Source organism: Candoia aspera, chromosome 1 (assembly GCF_035149785.1).
Source record: "Candoia aspera isolate rCanAsp1 chromosome 1, rCanAsp1.hap2, whole genome shotgun sequence".
NCBI classification, from domain to species: Eukaryota; Metazoa; Chordata; class Lepidosauria; order Squamata; family Boidae; genus Candoia; species Candoia aspera.
Genome location: NC_086153.1, coordinates 286,238,272 through 286,254,389, shown reverse-complemented (window position 1 = coordinate 286,254,389; position 16,118 = coordinate 286,238,272). Strand labels below are relative to the sequence as shown.

The window sequence follows — 16,118 nt, the reverse complement described above, 5'->3', positions numbered from 1 at the left end:
GATGGGTGGCTATATAAATTGAATAAATAAAATAAATAAATTCCTGACCTGCTTCCAAGCTGTAGATTCTATATTATTTCCACAACCACTCTTTGACCACTCTACTAACATCTTTACTTTCAGTGCCTTAAAATATTCCTTTAAGCTTCCCTGTAGTGCAAGAGTTTGGAGGGAGAGGTTGATTTTTGTTGTTTTTATTTAGCCTTGCTGCCTTCTGATGTTAAAATGAGAAGTTAACAAGAGCTTAGAAATATTGGCATAATAGAGTGCAAAGAAGCAACAAAGCAGACTAGCAATGCTAACTAGGAATGAGGCTGTGGTGAATTAGGCACTATTTCATTGTATAGTCATCATTAGGCACTATTTCACTGTATGCTAAAAGTATCATTAATTACAACAATCTTTGAAAAATAATCTTACCAAACTGTTGAAGCAGTGATCAAGGAAGAGCAAAAGTATTGTCTGCTCTTGCAGAGTGATTTCACTACCATTCTTTGCCAAGGAAGCAGCCAGCACACGTTTGAAAAAGAATGGAAAATGCTCTGGCTTCTTCTTGAATGTCTAACCAAAAAACAGAAGTAGAAGCAGATTGTCAGGAAGTTCAGATGGAACATCTTTTGGGGAAAAGGAAAACCTTGAGAGAGATACAAGCTCTCTTCTCACCTTCAAATTCACATACTATATGAATACAAAGAACCTTATGTTAATGTTTTCTACTACAGATTAAAGTTACTATGGTAACTAAACATTTTGGCCGGGTGCAGAGGTTGAATTCAACTGTCCCCTTTTCGAATGTTAATTTTTGCACCTGGGGGGAAAGAACAACTTGCTTGGACTTGTTTTAGTTTTCTGTTTCCTTTCTGTGTAGGCATGTAGCTGCTCTAAGAGCCTGCAAGAATGCAGAAGCCTTTTAAATATGTTTTGCTTTCTGTAAATAAATTATTTTTATAGAAATGCCTGGTGTGTGATTTTTCTGATCTCTCCTGGGCCAAAGGCTTTCCCAGCAATCTGCCAACACCTTATTCCTAACTTCTATTATTTCACTGAAAGATGAGAACATGCTTCTCATATGCTGAAGTAAAGGTCTGCATAGCCGGCTGGGAATCTGTTACAAGGAGAGCTCCCAACTGCACCTAAATGGACATTCTTAACTTGGGCTGAACATGTAGATCAAGGGAAGGGCAATGCACAGAGAACGGGCCCAGCAAAAGGGACCAATCCCTTAACCTCTGCACTTAACAATGAGTCTGCAGATTAAGAGAGGAGGGCCACAATCAACTCAGCTAAGACATTTACCTCACTGAGTTGGCCCCGCCCTCAAGTTACCTGGCCACAAGCATCTTCTCAGGCTGCAGCAAATAAAAAGGGAAAGTACAGCTAGCAGGATTTCCCCTGAAAGGCCAGTCTCCCTATGTTTTTCCTTTCCCTCCCCTGCCACATTTCAACAGCCATTCCATGAGGCTGCAGGGGAAGGAAAGCTGGGAAGCAACCTGCTGGGAACAAGAAATGTTTTGCTCGTTTTCCTCATACGCAGCTTTATTTGAACAGTTATCTCTTTGTTTTCTTTTTGTGTCCTGTGCAGATCTTTCAAAGGAGGGCTTCACTTAGGACAATGCCACATGAGGTACTCCTCCTCAAAAGCTCAAGGTGGCTGTGTCCTTCTAAAGTGAGGCCAATTTGAGGACTTTCCCAGATCACCTGCAGGTACTCAAAAGAACTTCCCTGTGAGCAAAATGGAAGCACACATCCGTTCAATTACATAAAGCTGAACAAGGGTGAATCTTTTAATTTGCCATACAGTAACCCTAGACAAATGAAAAATTCTATTACTATTTTTGACAGGATAAAATCTTCATTAAATTCTAGCTTTTGTTGAGCAGCAATACTGAGAAAACGCCTTCAGCTACCAAAACAGTTCTTTTGACATTGTTTGACATTGCAAACCTTTTCAACTATCCACTGATATTGTATAATAGGAGCGCATAGCAAAGTAAAATATAGTGGCAAGTGGCTATAGATAAGGAATGATCGCTGTCACATTTGATAACTCTCTAAGTGGTTAATGAGAAACATGGAAATTAAGAATCAATGTTTCTGCTTGTTATAACAGTGTTTATTACCTCCCAAGCTGGAACATTTTCTCTGAACTTTTCATTCACCATACAACAGATGGACATCAAATAAGCCTTGCTGGACAATTCAGGAGCATAATTCACCCATAAGTAATTTTCAAGGTACTGACTGCAATGAAGGAAAAAACACAAGAGTGACCATCAGTCTTGTATGTCACTGATCAGGGGATCAGCAGTGTAGTTTTTTATGAAGAACCCATCTATAAGCTTTGTAAGTAGCTTTCCGTGTTACCTTCCAACACAGCTCATTGCAGTAAACCTATTACTGCCAACTGGAGTAGTTGAAGAATGCAAGGCAGAGGCATTTGTCGTCTTGAAATCTCCATTCATTAAATGAATAGAGACATTTTACATATACTGGTACAAACAATATATGAGTTTGACCATTACTTCAAGTTGACTGTATAGCAAGAAGAAAACATGCGCACCTCCAACTTGTTAGAGCTAAAAGAAATGCCCGCTGTCTCAATAACAGACAAAAAAGCTTTATGAAAGTCATATTATGAAAATTTAATCATAAACAAACAAAACAGCACATATATCAAAAACACTCCTTGACTCCATAATGCAGATCCAAAAAAGGGACCATATTGAGAAGTTATGGACACTTCAACTTAAGGTGGTCCCATAATTATATTCAGAAGCACATCTGTCTTTAAAACAATAGGTAAATGCAAAGTAACAGATATGATAGGTATTTTTAACAACTAATGCTGATATCAGAACAGAAATGTATTATACACATTACAACTGTGCAGCACTTCAGATCCAGTTCTTCCACAGTTGCTTCGTGAGACCAGGAAAAGATGCGGCTGCTTTAAAGAGTTACTGGGAAGTGTTAAGTTTGCAAACTCTGAAGCATCATTTTGGAATCAAATCTGTATCACTTTCATTCCCCTAATGCAAACCTCCTTGCTGTGCTGAAGAGTAAATAGCTTAAGAAAGTTTTGACTCAGGAATTCGTAACAAACTATTGTGCTATATCAGATCACCTGTAATCAGATTTGGAGCTAGTATCAACTCATTCTATAATCAGTTCATACTTTAAATGCATTTTCTGTAAAAACAAATTACTTACCTAAATTCTAGAAGCATTATTTTTCTAATAGCAAATCTGAAATCAATGAAAAGAAAAAAAAAAATTAAATAAGCTATGCTGTCTGGAACTGTAGTATCAGCAACATTGGGTGGGAAGGAAAATTTATTTATTGAATTTATATTGCCACCCATCTCGCTTGCATGAGACTCTGGGTGGTGTACACAATTTTTGCTCAGAAGGCTGACACCTCTATCCTGAACCTGAAAAACTCCTTACAACATAGCTGTTACACTATCTTGAACACTATGATAGCTTTTAAGGACAGACCCTGGACAGATAGATATCTTGCATATAGGTTATATGCCTAAACTTTCCACTGTTTCTGCTTGCAGTTTATTAACATTAATACTAGGAAGTAAACTTTTAACTCTCTTCCTATTTCTGGTGGCTAAATGACTTTTAACAGATTTCCTAGACAAACATGCTGCATAAAGGCCTGATTTGGATTGTAACTTTCATTTATTCCAGTGAATAAAACTGTCTGTGCAATACAATTTATAGAAGAAACAAGCTCACATCGTAATTATTTTATTATGCCTTCATTACTTAAAATGCATAAAATATATATCTGTGATATAACTCATATTAAGCAGTTTGACAACATAAAGCACCAGGGCTACTGTCTCAATTATTCTTTAATTTAGGAGAAAAACTTAAAAACAAATCTGGATGTGTCTTCACTCAGTTATACAGAAGATGCAGTATTCAGTACATACTTTGACCTAACAATTTCTTTTTCATAAACATCTTCAATAACCTACAAAACAAGAAAAAAAAGATATACAGTAAAATGATTATTTCATGTAATTCAGTTCCCTTTCCTCAGTAATATGTATTTGCCAGTAACTAAGTGAGCAATAGGCCTAACACTGTAATTACAATTAAAGTTAATATTGTAGTAGTTTTACAAATGTCTTGCTAAGAGTAAGGATGTATTTAGAATATAAAAGAGTGATTAAAAAAGACTTTCAGAAATCAAAGCTAGTTATATTTAATATAACATAATTTTAAGAGTGAAATGAGTGTTGCTTAAAACTAAAGATATAAACTATATTAAATTGATACTGTTATTGCTCTGTATCCAATTAAGTAAGAAAAACCATTTCTTTTATTTCTAGTATCTATTATCGAGTGAAAATAGAATTATTGAATAGTATTTTATTTATTTATCCAATTTGTCCCCACCCATCTCCTCTCATTGGGGGACTCTGGGCGGTTTACAACAATCAATTAAAACAACAATAATAAAATATACATTATAAAATCACAATAATAAATAATATAAATAAGAGTAAAGATAAAAAGTCCAAGTGGCGAAAGAATCTAAAAACAGTCCAAGTGTGGGAGGAGTGGTCTATAGCAGCCATCCCCATGTAGATCTATTCCCTCTCCACCCCAAGCGAGGCGGCAGAACCAGGTCTTCAGACTCCTCCAAAAGGCCAGGAGTGATGGGGCCAATCTCACCTCGGGGGGCAGCATGTTCCACAGGGCAGGAGCTACTGCAGAGAAGGCCTGCTTCCTGGACCCCGCCAAATGGAGTTGTCTTAAAGATGGGGTCCGCAGCATGTCCTCTCTGCACGATTGGGAGGGACGGGTTGATGTAATGGGGAAGAGGCGGTCCCTCAGGTAACCTGGCCCCATGCCATGTAGGGCTTTAAAGGTAATAACTGGCACCTTGAATTGGACCCGGAAGCAAACTGGTACCCAATGCAGCTCGCACAGCAGCGGTGTTACATGTGCCCTTCTGGGGGCACCAAAAACAGCTCGCACAGCTGCATTCTGGACCAGCTGAAGCTTCCGGATACTTTTCAAGGGTAGCCCCATGTAGAGTGCATTGCAATAGTCTATATGAGAGATAAGAAGGGTATGAGTGACTGTTCGAAGGGCCTCCCGATCCAGGAAGGGGCGTAACTGGTGCACAGCGCGTAGCTGCACAAAGGCTCTCCTGGCCACGGCTGCCACCGGCTCTTCAAGGAGCCTTGAGTCCAGAAGGACCCACAAGTTATGCACCGGGTCTGTCTGGGGCAGTGCAACCCCATCCAGAACCAGAGATGTTAATGTCCCAGATACAGAAGAACCATTAACCCACAGCCACTCGGTCTTACCTGGGTTCAGTTGAAGCCTGTTGTTCCCCATCCAGGCCCCCACAGCCCCCAGACACTCGGAGAGGGTAGTCACGGCATCCAGTGGTTTCATGGAGATGTTAAAAAGGAGAGGGGAGAGTACTAATCCCTGCGGCACCCCACAAAGAAGGGGCTGTGGGGCCAATCTCTCCTCCCCTATCAACACCAATTGGGACTGGCCCTGGAGGAAGGAGGTGAACCAGCATAAAAATATGCCACCCACCCCCAACTCCCTGAGCCGCCCAAAAGGATACCATGGTTGATGGTATTGAAAGCCGCTGAGAGATCAAGGAGAGCGAGGATGGATGCACTGCCACCAACCTGCTCCAGCCAGAGATCATCCATAAGTGCGACCAATGCCGTTTCTGTCCCATAACTGGGCCTGAAACCTGACTGAAAGGGGTCTAGATAATCCGTTTCCTCCAGGACCCTCTGGAGCTGCAAAGCCACCACTTTCTCAACCACCTTCCCCAAAAAGGGAAGGTGAGAGACTGGACGAAAGTTGTCCAGAACAGTAGGGTCCAGCAATGGCTTCTTGAGGAGGGGGTGCACCAACGCCTCTTTAAAGGTAGCCGGGAACACCCCCTCTCCCAAAGATGTATTAACCATCGCATGGACCCAACCACATGTCACCTCCCGGGCTGCTTTTACTAGCCAGGAGGGGCACGGGTCTAGATGGCATGTGGTGGCATTTACTGTCTGTAGGATCCTGTCCACTTCCTCAGGTTCAACAGGATCAAACCGCTCTCAGATAACTGGGTAAGCCCATTCCCCTGGTATCTCTCCAGACCAAGCCTCATGCCTGGAGTCTAACTTGGAGCAGATCTGAGCGATTTTGTCCTGCAGGTGCTCAGCAAATTCCTCTGCATGGCCCTGTAGGTGGGTCACTGAGCCCACCTTCCCCAATAGGGATCAAGTGACCTTAAACAGGGCCGTCGGGCGGCATTCTGCGGACGCAATAAGAGCAGAGAAATATTGACGTTTCGCCACTTTTATCGCCACAAGGTAGGCCTTAATAGCGGCTCTTACCTGTGTTCGGTCGAATTCAGTCTTTGTCTTTCTCCAGTGGAGCTCTAGGCATCTCTTAATCCTCTTCAGAACCCTCAACTCCTCTGTAAACCACGGGGAGTGACGGATTCACTGGGACAAGAGAGGCCACACAGGCGCGATCCTGTCCAAGGCCCCAGCCGCCTCCCTATCCCAGGCGTGCAGCATATCACCGGGCATAACCCCCAGTTCCCTCTGAAACCCTGCCGGGTCCATCAGTCACCGGGGGCAGACCAATCAAATGGGTCCTGCCTCCCTGCGGAGGGGGGTGGCATAAAAGAATCTCAGGGCCACCAGGGCATGATCTGACCATGACAAAGGGGACAGCTGTAACTCTCCCCTCAGAAAACCAAGTCTGGGGTGAGGCCACTGTCTCAAGTCGGGTCCTGAATCATCTGGGACAGGCCCATGGCCATGGTAGCCATGAACTCCCGAGCCACCTCCGAGGCACACCCCAGGGATGGCAGGTTGAAGTCCCCCAGAACCATGAGCCTGGGGAACTCCACCGCCAGCCCTGAGACAGCCTGGAGCAGCTCAGGCAGGGAGGTTGCCACGCAGCAGGGAGGTTGGTACAGTAGTGATACTCCCAACTGTTCTCCGGAACCCAACTTGAAAAACAGGGTCTCACAACCAGTCACTCACGGAGCAGCGCCCCTGAAAGCACAAGAGACTCTCGGATGACAACAGCCACCCCTCCTCCCCTGCCCTGGGATCTCAGCTGGTGCCATACCGTAAACCCAGCTGGGCACATTTCCAAAAGGGGCACCCCCCCTTCAGGGCCAAGCCAGGTCTCAGTAATACATGCCAGGTCTGCCCCCTCCTCAGTGATCAAGTCACATATGAGGGGGGCCTTGTTATATTGTTATGTTATATTTAAACGGTTACCTTTCTCTCAAAAGGCAGCTTTTTCTTAACATGCGGTGCCCAGTATTTATTTGCCAGCTGCAAAATAAAAGGACACATCATTCAATTATACCATTCAGATACACTGTAAATACTGTATTTTACAACGTCAATTGTATACTGTATTGTGGCTAAAAGTGTATTAGCAAAATGAAGACATACTGGATAGTTTAATCTAGTAATTCCTTCTTCGGTTAGTTTGCGTTTAGCCTTTGGGGGCACAGAGGTCTCTCATTAGGTAGTTTGGCATGACAGCTGGAGGAGAGATATGAAAGCTCTTCTCAGGTATTCAAAGGGCTGTCATGCCAAGATAGGGCAGAATTGTCTTATTTGTTCCAAAAGATGTAAGAAACAATGGGTTTAAATTAGAACCAGAAATAATTTCCTAACAGTGAGAGCTTCAAACAGTGAAGCAGACTGTGGAGTCCTGAGCTTGGTTGTTTGCTTGCAGAGATTTCATTATCCAGCTAGGTAATATCAACAGTGCTAGCGAGTGTGGGATTTACTCCCTGTTTATATACAGTAGCTTGCCCTGCTAGTATTGGTGGGGGTGTTTTCTCCTCCTTGGTAGTTCTTTGATTAGGGTCTTGTTTTCTGCTTGATTGTTTGTCTCCTCGGTAGTTCCTTGATTAGGGTATTGTTTTCTGCTTGAAACAGATTAAGAGGTCGTGGACTCTCTTTCACCCGTGAGGCCACCTCTCAGGAATGGGGAATTCCAGTATTGGGCAGGGAGTTGGAGTATATAATCTATGAATGTCTATTTCTCAATAGAAGCAAAAATAGCTGTAAGAGCAAGTTTTTGCTCCTTTATTATTCAAGAATGTCAGGAAAAACATAAAAGTTGAATGCAATTGGAATGGGAGTGACCAGTATGAAAGAAGTAGGTTAAGGCTGTTGATCAGATGGAGGAAACTGAATCACAAAACAAATATATGAAGGCAGAATGAATGGATTGAAAGGAACATTGAGAGAGATATCGTTGGATGGAATTGATGAGGTCCTCAGAAAGATGGAAATCAATATTTAAACAACAAATGACAATGTATGAAGTATTATATGAATATGGTAGAATTTGCAAACGTGGTTTGCAAAGGTAGAAAAATAGTGTTGGTATAAACTACATTGAGCTATGTTTGTATTGCATCTCATGGCTTTATTTTCATTGGCTGTTTTTTATTCCTCCTCTTGGTTTGCATAATGTTGCTTACCTAGAAATGGAATAGTATGGTAGGTATTAAGACCAGAAAGAATCAGGTTCAAGTCACCACTGAGCCATGAAATTTATGCCAATTTCTGGCTGAATTCACACACTATGTTAAGCTATAACACAGATTTTCTGTTTATGGTGTGGTGCTATATATGAACGTAGTTATTCTGTTTCATACAGCATGGGTTAGCTCAGTCTATACTTGAGCAAACGCACTGCACTAAACAATAATTACTAGGTTAAAGTTTGTTGAAAAAGCTACAATTTGCTGGATTTGTAAAATTGTTGTAAGGATAAATTATGAAGAGAAGGGAAAGCTCTATGGGAAAACTTAAGCCAAGAAATATTAATGTAGTAATTGTTTTTTGTATTGTATTCAACCAATTAGGAATAATTCACACAACCAGTTAGGAATAATTCAAGATTAGTTAGCTGATAGTTTTGTTTTCATAAAGCACACTAAGCCATAAACTAATCACACTGGTTATGCTCAGATGTTACAGTGAGCCCTTAAGTACCCAACATCATTTCAGCCTTTGTTGTGTAAACCAGATAAAGCTTATTACATGGAACACACACACAAACATCATATCTTCTCAAGGTAAGCAATAATATACATTGTGCAGAAGTGAACCCTTAGAATATCTTTAAAAAAAATTATAATGAAGCAATGTTTTGGTTTGCTGTAAGCTTATTAGAAATATGGATGCAGCTGAAAAACATGAGAAGGGGAAAAAACCTATGAATTGCATGCTTTTCAAACAAAATAATACAGGACTATCTAAAACAGTGTTTCTCAACCTTGGCAACTTTAAGATGTGTGGACTTCAACTCCCACAATTTCCCAGCCAGAAATTGTGGGAGTTGAAGTCCACACATCTTAAAGTTGCCAAGGCTGAGAAACACTGATCTAAAGACATCCCCACGAGACATCAGAAGTCTGGTTTTAAAACAGCCATCTCCGATTTCATGCCTTGGAAGTGTCCAAATACATCTCCCATAACCTGGGCTGTAGAAGTTGGCTTTGGTCGGACAACCAACCTGGAGGGCCCCGCGTGGAGGAAAGCTGGTCGACGAGACCTCCGTAGACCACTGGCTCAGCACCAGGGCCCGCGACAGCCAGCTTAACCTCCTTCCACAGACATGAGAGAAGCCAGGAGGAAGAGCTTTCCAGGAAGCCCCGACCGAAGCGAAACTACACCCCTCCTTCCCAATCCCCCGCCCCCTCCGGGGCTCCAGTACAGCCTCCTCCCCGGCCGCTCCGCTTCACCTGCGTCACGAACTCGGCGTTAATCTGAGACACGGTGGGAGCGACAATCTTCTTGGGCGGAGGGAGAGACTCCGGTTGCTGCAGAGTAGACGCTACCAGGGCAGCCATGTTGCTCCCGCATGAAAACCCCCGCTCAAGTCAGTCACCCAGCCCCTTCCGGGATCACGATAGGTTTTCCCCACCCCATCCTCTCGGGCCTTCACTTAGGCCCGCCCCCTCTCCCCTTATCAAGTGGCATTGCCCGTCATTCCCCCACGCGGCAGTATTACTTCCTGTCTTTTACTAGCCCCTCCTCGCAGAGCCTTATAGGGCACTTCCCACCAGTAAAAAACGGAAGGAGAGGGAAAGAAAGAGTAGTATTTTTCTATTGATTCCTGGCTCTCCACTAACGTAACGCGACTTTGTTCAAGTAAAAGGAGGAGAGCGATATGAGGGGATGTAACTAGATTTTCCTTTACTACATCCCAGTTAGATGGCATCTCCTAGGCCAGTGTTTCGCAACCTTAGCCACTTTAAGATGTGTGGACTTCAACTCCCAGAATTCCCTATCCAGCCTGCTTCAGGGGATGCTGGCTGAGGAATTCTGGGAATTGAAGTCCACACATCTTAAATTGGCTGAGGTTGAGAAACACCGGCCTAGTAGACCTTGGCTGATCTCACAAAACTAAACAGGGTGGGAGCTGGATAGTACGTGGATGGGAAACCACCAAGAAATCTCAGGGTTACAAATTAGACTGGGGAATTAAAAAAAAAAAAATTAAGACAATGGCAAACTGCTTCCATATAATGCTAATGAGTGTGTGTGTATTTAATCTGTTCTCGGAGACTGCCTGGACAAGTCCCTTTAGTTTTTTTGGCAAGGTTTTTCAGAAGTGATTTGCCATTGCTTTTTTCTTCCTAGGACTGAGAGAGAGTGACTGGCCCATGGTCACCTGGCTGGCTTTGTGCCTAAGGCAGAACTAGAGCTCACAGTCTCCTGGTCTCTAGCCTGATGCCTTAACCACTACACCAAACTGGTTCTCTTATGTCCATATACCAAGAGCAAATCTTGCATTTATTTGTATACAATTAATGAACCAAAGGTTAGATAATCCTATGCTTTAAAAGGAAGGTTTGAGAATCCAGATTAATTTGGATAGTAAACGAATATACTCCAGATAGGTTAGAATAGATCATAGTCTCAGGCAAACTGACAATACTGTGAAAAAACAGTCCAACCAGAGAGTATCTGTTTGAGGAAGGCTGTTATACATTAAAAAATAATATAGCTTCAGTCCCTATTTACCTTAGTTTAAAAGGATATGCAGATATTAATTTGATAGTGTTGCAGTAATATGAAGAAACATGACTTCTTTCATACAGAGTTTGAGATGAAGGATTAGTGTTTCAAAATCATTGTGTGTTTAGACTGCTACAGAAAACAATTTTGAGTTTCCCGGTTGATACTTATAATCAAAGCTAGAATCCAAAAGAATAAAAGGTTTTCAAGGGCAAATTGCAAAGCATGACAAAGCAAGGGAAAGTTGCAAAGCAAAAAAGCATTGTAAACCGCCCAGAGTCCCTCCTTTTGGGGGGAGATGGGCGGTGATAAAATTTGATAAATAAAATAAATAAATAAATAAAACATAGGACAGGTTTCTCCTTATCTTCCAGATATGCCTAAGCGGCAACACTAGAGGAACCTTGGCTGCTGTTGAAAAAGGTAAACAAGATCACAGCTGATCAGTACTTGCAATTCTTTGTAGCATCAGAAAATCCTATGGCTGTAACTTAAAATGAGAAGTCAGACAAAATCTGAAAGAAGGCAGAGCGTACCACTTCCAGGTTGCTGCCAAAACAACTACATAGCTGTGCAGTCACCAAGAATCGAGCTCATATAGAGGGAGATGTGGCTATATTATTATATTATTGTAGTTAGAACTCCTAGAATTGTCAGTCAGCACAAGCTTAAAGGAGGTCAATAAATGCAATAGAATGCAGTGGCTCTAACATCTGAATAAACATATACAGAGTTGTACTCTTAAGAGTATTTTGACCAAAACAGTTGTTCAATCTGTACTGGAAATGTAGGGTTTGTTACAGCTGTTATTTTCTTTAACTACATCTGATCAACCTTCAAATGTTTATGGTGAAATGATAAACTGAGATGATAGCTGCTCCCCTCTGCTGGACATTGGATGTAAAAGCAAGCATTGCATTATTTTGTTAAAATTTCTTCTGAGTTTATTGCACATTCAATGTTTTTCAGCCACCCACATTACTCCAAATGCAACACTGAAGTTGTTAGTAGTGTAATAAAGTTATTATCCCATTTTGTTTACATTTCCACAAATTGCATATATGCACAGTCTTCCTCCAGGATTAATCCAGGTGCTGCTTCTGTAATCAATGAAACGGAGATATGTGGATGACAGGAGGAAGGCACCTTTTAATTTAGTTGAAGTATATTTCTGTCAGGCTGGGTTATTCCTTCACTCCACCAATGTATCTATAGCCCAGAATAGGAACAGAAATGGATAAGGATCAAAAATTAGTTCATCAAACTATGCTCATTCTACAGCATTCATTTTGGGGGCCCAACCCAGAGGAAATGGTCTGACCATCTCACGTTGTTCAGTCTGGTGCAAACGTCATGACATGGAACTCTGACTCATCATCTACCATGAAAGAAGCATAGGTAGTTGCACTTTTTACTACAGAACAACATCCTAGCTGCCAATCTGAACTTGATGGAAATATAAAATAGGCTGCATATGGAAATCAGAGCAAGATCTTTTGAGCTACATTTATTAAAAGCTTTTTTTTTTTTCAAAAAATGCCAGTAATAGCTGGTTTGGATAAAATTTGTTGAATTTTTCAGCAGTAGGAGACCATCACTGCCAAATAGGAAGGGAAGTATTTAATCCAGCTAAACCTTTGTTATACATTCTTACCTGTGAAGAGCCAGTCTAACTATTGTTATCTCGCTTTTGCACTGGGGACAGAGGAGACAGGGGCAAAGACCTGAGGGTAGCTTTGTGATTGGACCATGCCACCCCTCAGGGGACATGCGTCATGTCTCAGGCACGTATAAAAGCTCCCAATACCTCCACCGTGTGTGTGTCATGCGGTTTCCCAAATGAAGCCTGTATTGAACACCCAGCCGTTTTTTTAATCAAATAAACTGTTGTTGAAGTTAAATACATGTTGTCTGAAGTGTCTACATTGGGAAGTAAAGGTACTTCAGACGTTGGGACTCTACACCTGGGCCAAAACATGGAGATGAGACAAGGGCTTTGGGGATTTTTGAGATCCTTAGGATTCTTATCTTCACAAACTCCACCCTCTTTATGGCTTTCAAAGGTCACAATATCCCAGTGTTGGAAAATGCAATCTCTTGTTCTACTGCTGAACTGTGACAGAACAATATTTTAGTCTAAGAGTAACTAAGAGTGATGGTCTAAATACAAACAAGCAAATCAGCAAAATGTCAGGAAGACGGAAGCTTCTTAAACCACACCAAGCAAAATATTGCTTTTTTCTTCATTTTCCAACTCCACAGCTTTCTTCACCCCTACATGCCTGAGCACTAAAGGTAACTCTTTCCTGGTTGCCCTGCCCTCTTGTTTGTGGATGTAATTATTCCCCTATTTAATCAGTGAGAGCCAGTTTGGTGTAGTGGTTAAGGCATCAGGCTAGAAACCAGGAGATTGTGAGTTCTAGTCCCACTATAGGCACAAAGCCAGCTGGGTGACCTTGAGCCAGTCACTTTCTCTCAGCCCTAGGAAGAAGGCAAGGGCAAACCACTTCTGAAAAATCTTGCCAAGAAAACTGCAGGGACTAGTCCAGGCAGTTGCCAGGAGTCAACACTGACTCCGGGGCACACACACACACACAAATTTCATCACTGCCAGGATGTTTTCAGATCAAGCCCTGCCTCATAGAAGCAATTCATTTTTTCAAATGAGAGATTTATGTAAGTCCTGACTGATGAGCAGTCTGCCATTTTGAATCTTATCTATAACAATAGTTGCTGAATTTTGTCTACTGTAATAATTTCACCTTTGTGGTTTTTTTATTTTTGTACTATAAAATGTTTGGAGTCTATTTATTTAAATTATATTCTGACACACTCTTGTGACTCTCAGTGCTATACAAGATGAGAAGAAAAAAATTAAAGTATCTACAGGAAAATCAAAATGCAAACAACATTACAGAGAGAATAAAAATAAGAAATAACTTGACAACCACATATACCATAAAAATAAAAATAAAAGATGACATAGTAGGTGAGAATCACTGAAACACTGTCCAGAAAAGCTCAGTTTATAATAACCTTATGATAGCCTACAAGGCTTCAGCAAAGGATCGTTACCTTGTCGTGGTGCTGGAGCTTGAGCACCTCAATGATGCCATGAGCTAAACCGTGAAGGGCCACCCAAGACGGGAAGGTCATGACAGAGAGGTCAGACTAAATGCGATCCCTGGGGAAGGTAATGGCAACCCACCTCAGTATTCTTGCCGTGAAAACTAAATGGATCAGTACAACCAGAGATATGTCGGTATACCATCGGAAGATGAGACCCCCAGGTCGGAAGATGGTCAAAATGCTACTGGGGAGGAACAGAGGATGAGCTCAACTAGCCCCAGACGTGATGACGCAGCTAGCTCAAAGCCGAAAGGACGGCTAGCGGCCGACGGTGCTGGTGGTGAACGGCGAATCCGATGTTCTAAGGATCAACACACCATCGGAACCTGGAATGTAAGATCTATGAGCCAGGGCAAATTGGATGTGGTTATTGGTGAGATGTCAAGATTAAAGATAGACATTCTGGGCATCAGTGAACTGAAATGGACTGGACTGGGCCACTTCACATCAAATGACCACCAGATCTACTACTGCGGACAAGAGGACCACAGAAGAAATGGAGTAGCCTTCATAATTAATAGTAAAGTGGCTAAAGCAGTGCTTGGATACAACCCAAAAAACGACAGAATGATCTCAATTCGAATTCAGGGCAAGCCATCTAACATCACAGTGATCCAAATATACGCCCCAACCACAAATGCTGAAGAAGCTGAAGTAGAGCAGTTCTATGAGGATCTGCAGCACCTACTGGACAACACGCCTAAAAGAGATGTTATTTTCATCACAGGAGACTGGAATGCTAAGGTGGGCAGTCAAATGACACCTCGAATTACAGGTAAGTATGGCCTGGGAGAACAAAACGAAGCAGGACACAGGCTGATAGAATTTTGCCAAGACAATTCACTCTGCATAACAAACACTCTCTTCCAACAACCTAAGAGACGGCTTTATACATGGACTTCACCAGATGGACCACACCGAAATCAGATTGATTACATCCTTTGCAGCCAAAGGTGGCGGACATCTGTACAGTCGGTAAAAACAAGGCCTGGAGCTGACTGTAGTTCAGATCACGAACTTCTTCTTGCACAATTTAGGATCAGACTAAAGAGATTAGGGAAGACCCACAGATCAGCTAGATATGAGCTCACTAATATTCCTAAGGAATATGCAGTGGAGGTGAAGAATAGATTTAAGGGACTGGACTTAGTAGATAGGGTCCCGGAAGAACTCTGGACAGAAGTTGGCAGCATTGTTCAGGAGGCGGCAACAAAATACATCCCAAAGAAAGAGAAAACCAAGAAGGCAAAATGGCTGTCTGCTGAGACACTAGAAGTAGCCCAAGAAAGAAGGAAAGCAAAAGGCAACAGTGATAGGGGCAGATATGCCCAATTAAATGCAAAATTCCAGAGGTTAGCCAGAAGAGATAAGGAATTATTTTTAAACAAGCAATGCGCGGAAGTGGAAGAAGACAATAGAATAGGAAGGACAAGAGACCTCTTCCAGAAAATTAGAAACATTGGAGGTAAATTCCAGGCCAAAATGGGTATGATCAAAAACAAAGATGGCAAGGACCTAACAGAAGAAGAAGAGATCAAGAAAAGGTGGCAAGAATATACAGAAAACCTGTATAGGAAGGATAACAATATCGGGGATAACTTTGACGGTGTGGTCGGTGAGCTAGAGCCAGACATCCTGAAGAGTGAGGTTGAGTGGGCCTTAAGAAGCATTGCTAATAACAAGGCAACAGGAGACGACGGCATCCCAGCTGAACTGTTCAAAATCTTGCAAGATGATGCTGTCAAGGTAATGCATGCTATATGCCAGCAAATTTGGAAAACACAAGAATGGCCATCAGACTGGAAAAAATCAACTTATATCCCCATACCAAAAAAGGGAAACACTAAAGAATGTTCAAACTATCGAACAGTGGCACTCATTTCACATGCCAGTAAGGTAATGCTCAAGATCCTGCAAGGTAGACTTCAG

The 16,118-nt window shown here is 42.1% G+C and overlaps 1 protein-coding gene across 1 annotated transcript in view; it reads right to left on the bottom strand.

Moving 5' to 3' along the window:
* AQR (aquarius intron-binding spliceosomal factor) overlaps positions 1-9,906 on the bottom strand; it is a 55,143-nt gene extending 45,237 nt beyond the window's left edge. Inside the window, exons 1-6 of the mRNA XM_063290001.1 lie at positions 9,782-9,906; positions 7,287-7,343; positions 3,948-3,988; positions 3,211-3,246; positions 2,121-2,241; positions 421-561 (exon numbers count right to left, since the gene is read on the bottom strand). Coding sequence (XP_063146071.1) covers positions 421-561; positions 2,121-2,241; positions 3,211-3,246; positions 3,948-3,988; positions 7,287-7,343; positions 9,782-9,889 — 504 coding nt within the window. The 5' untranslated portion in view covers positions 9,890-9,906. The remainder of the gene's footprint in view (positions 1-420; positions 562-2,120; positions 2,242-3,210; positions 3,247-3,947; positions 3,989-7,286; positions 7,344-9,781) is intronic.
* Between the last annotated feature and the right edge of the window lie 6,212 nt (positions 9,907-16,118).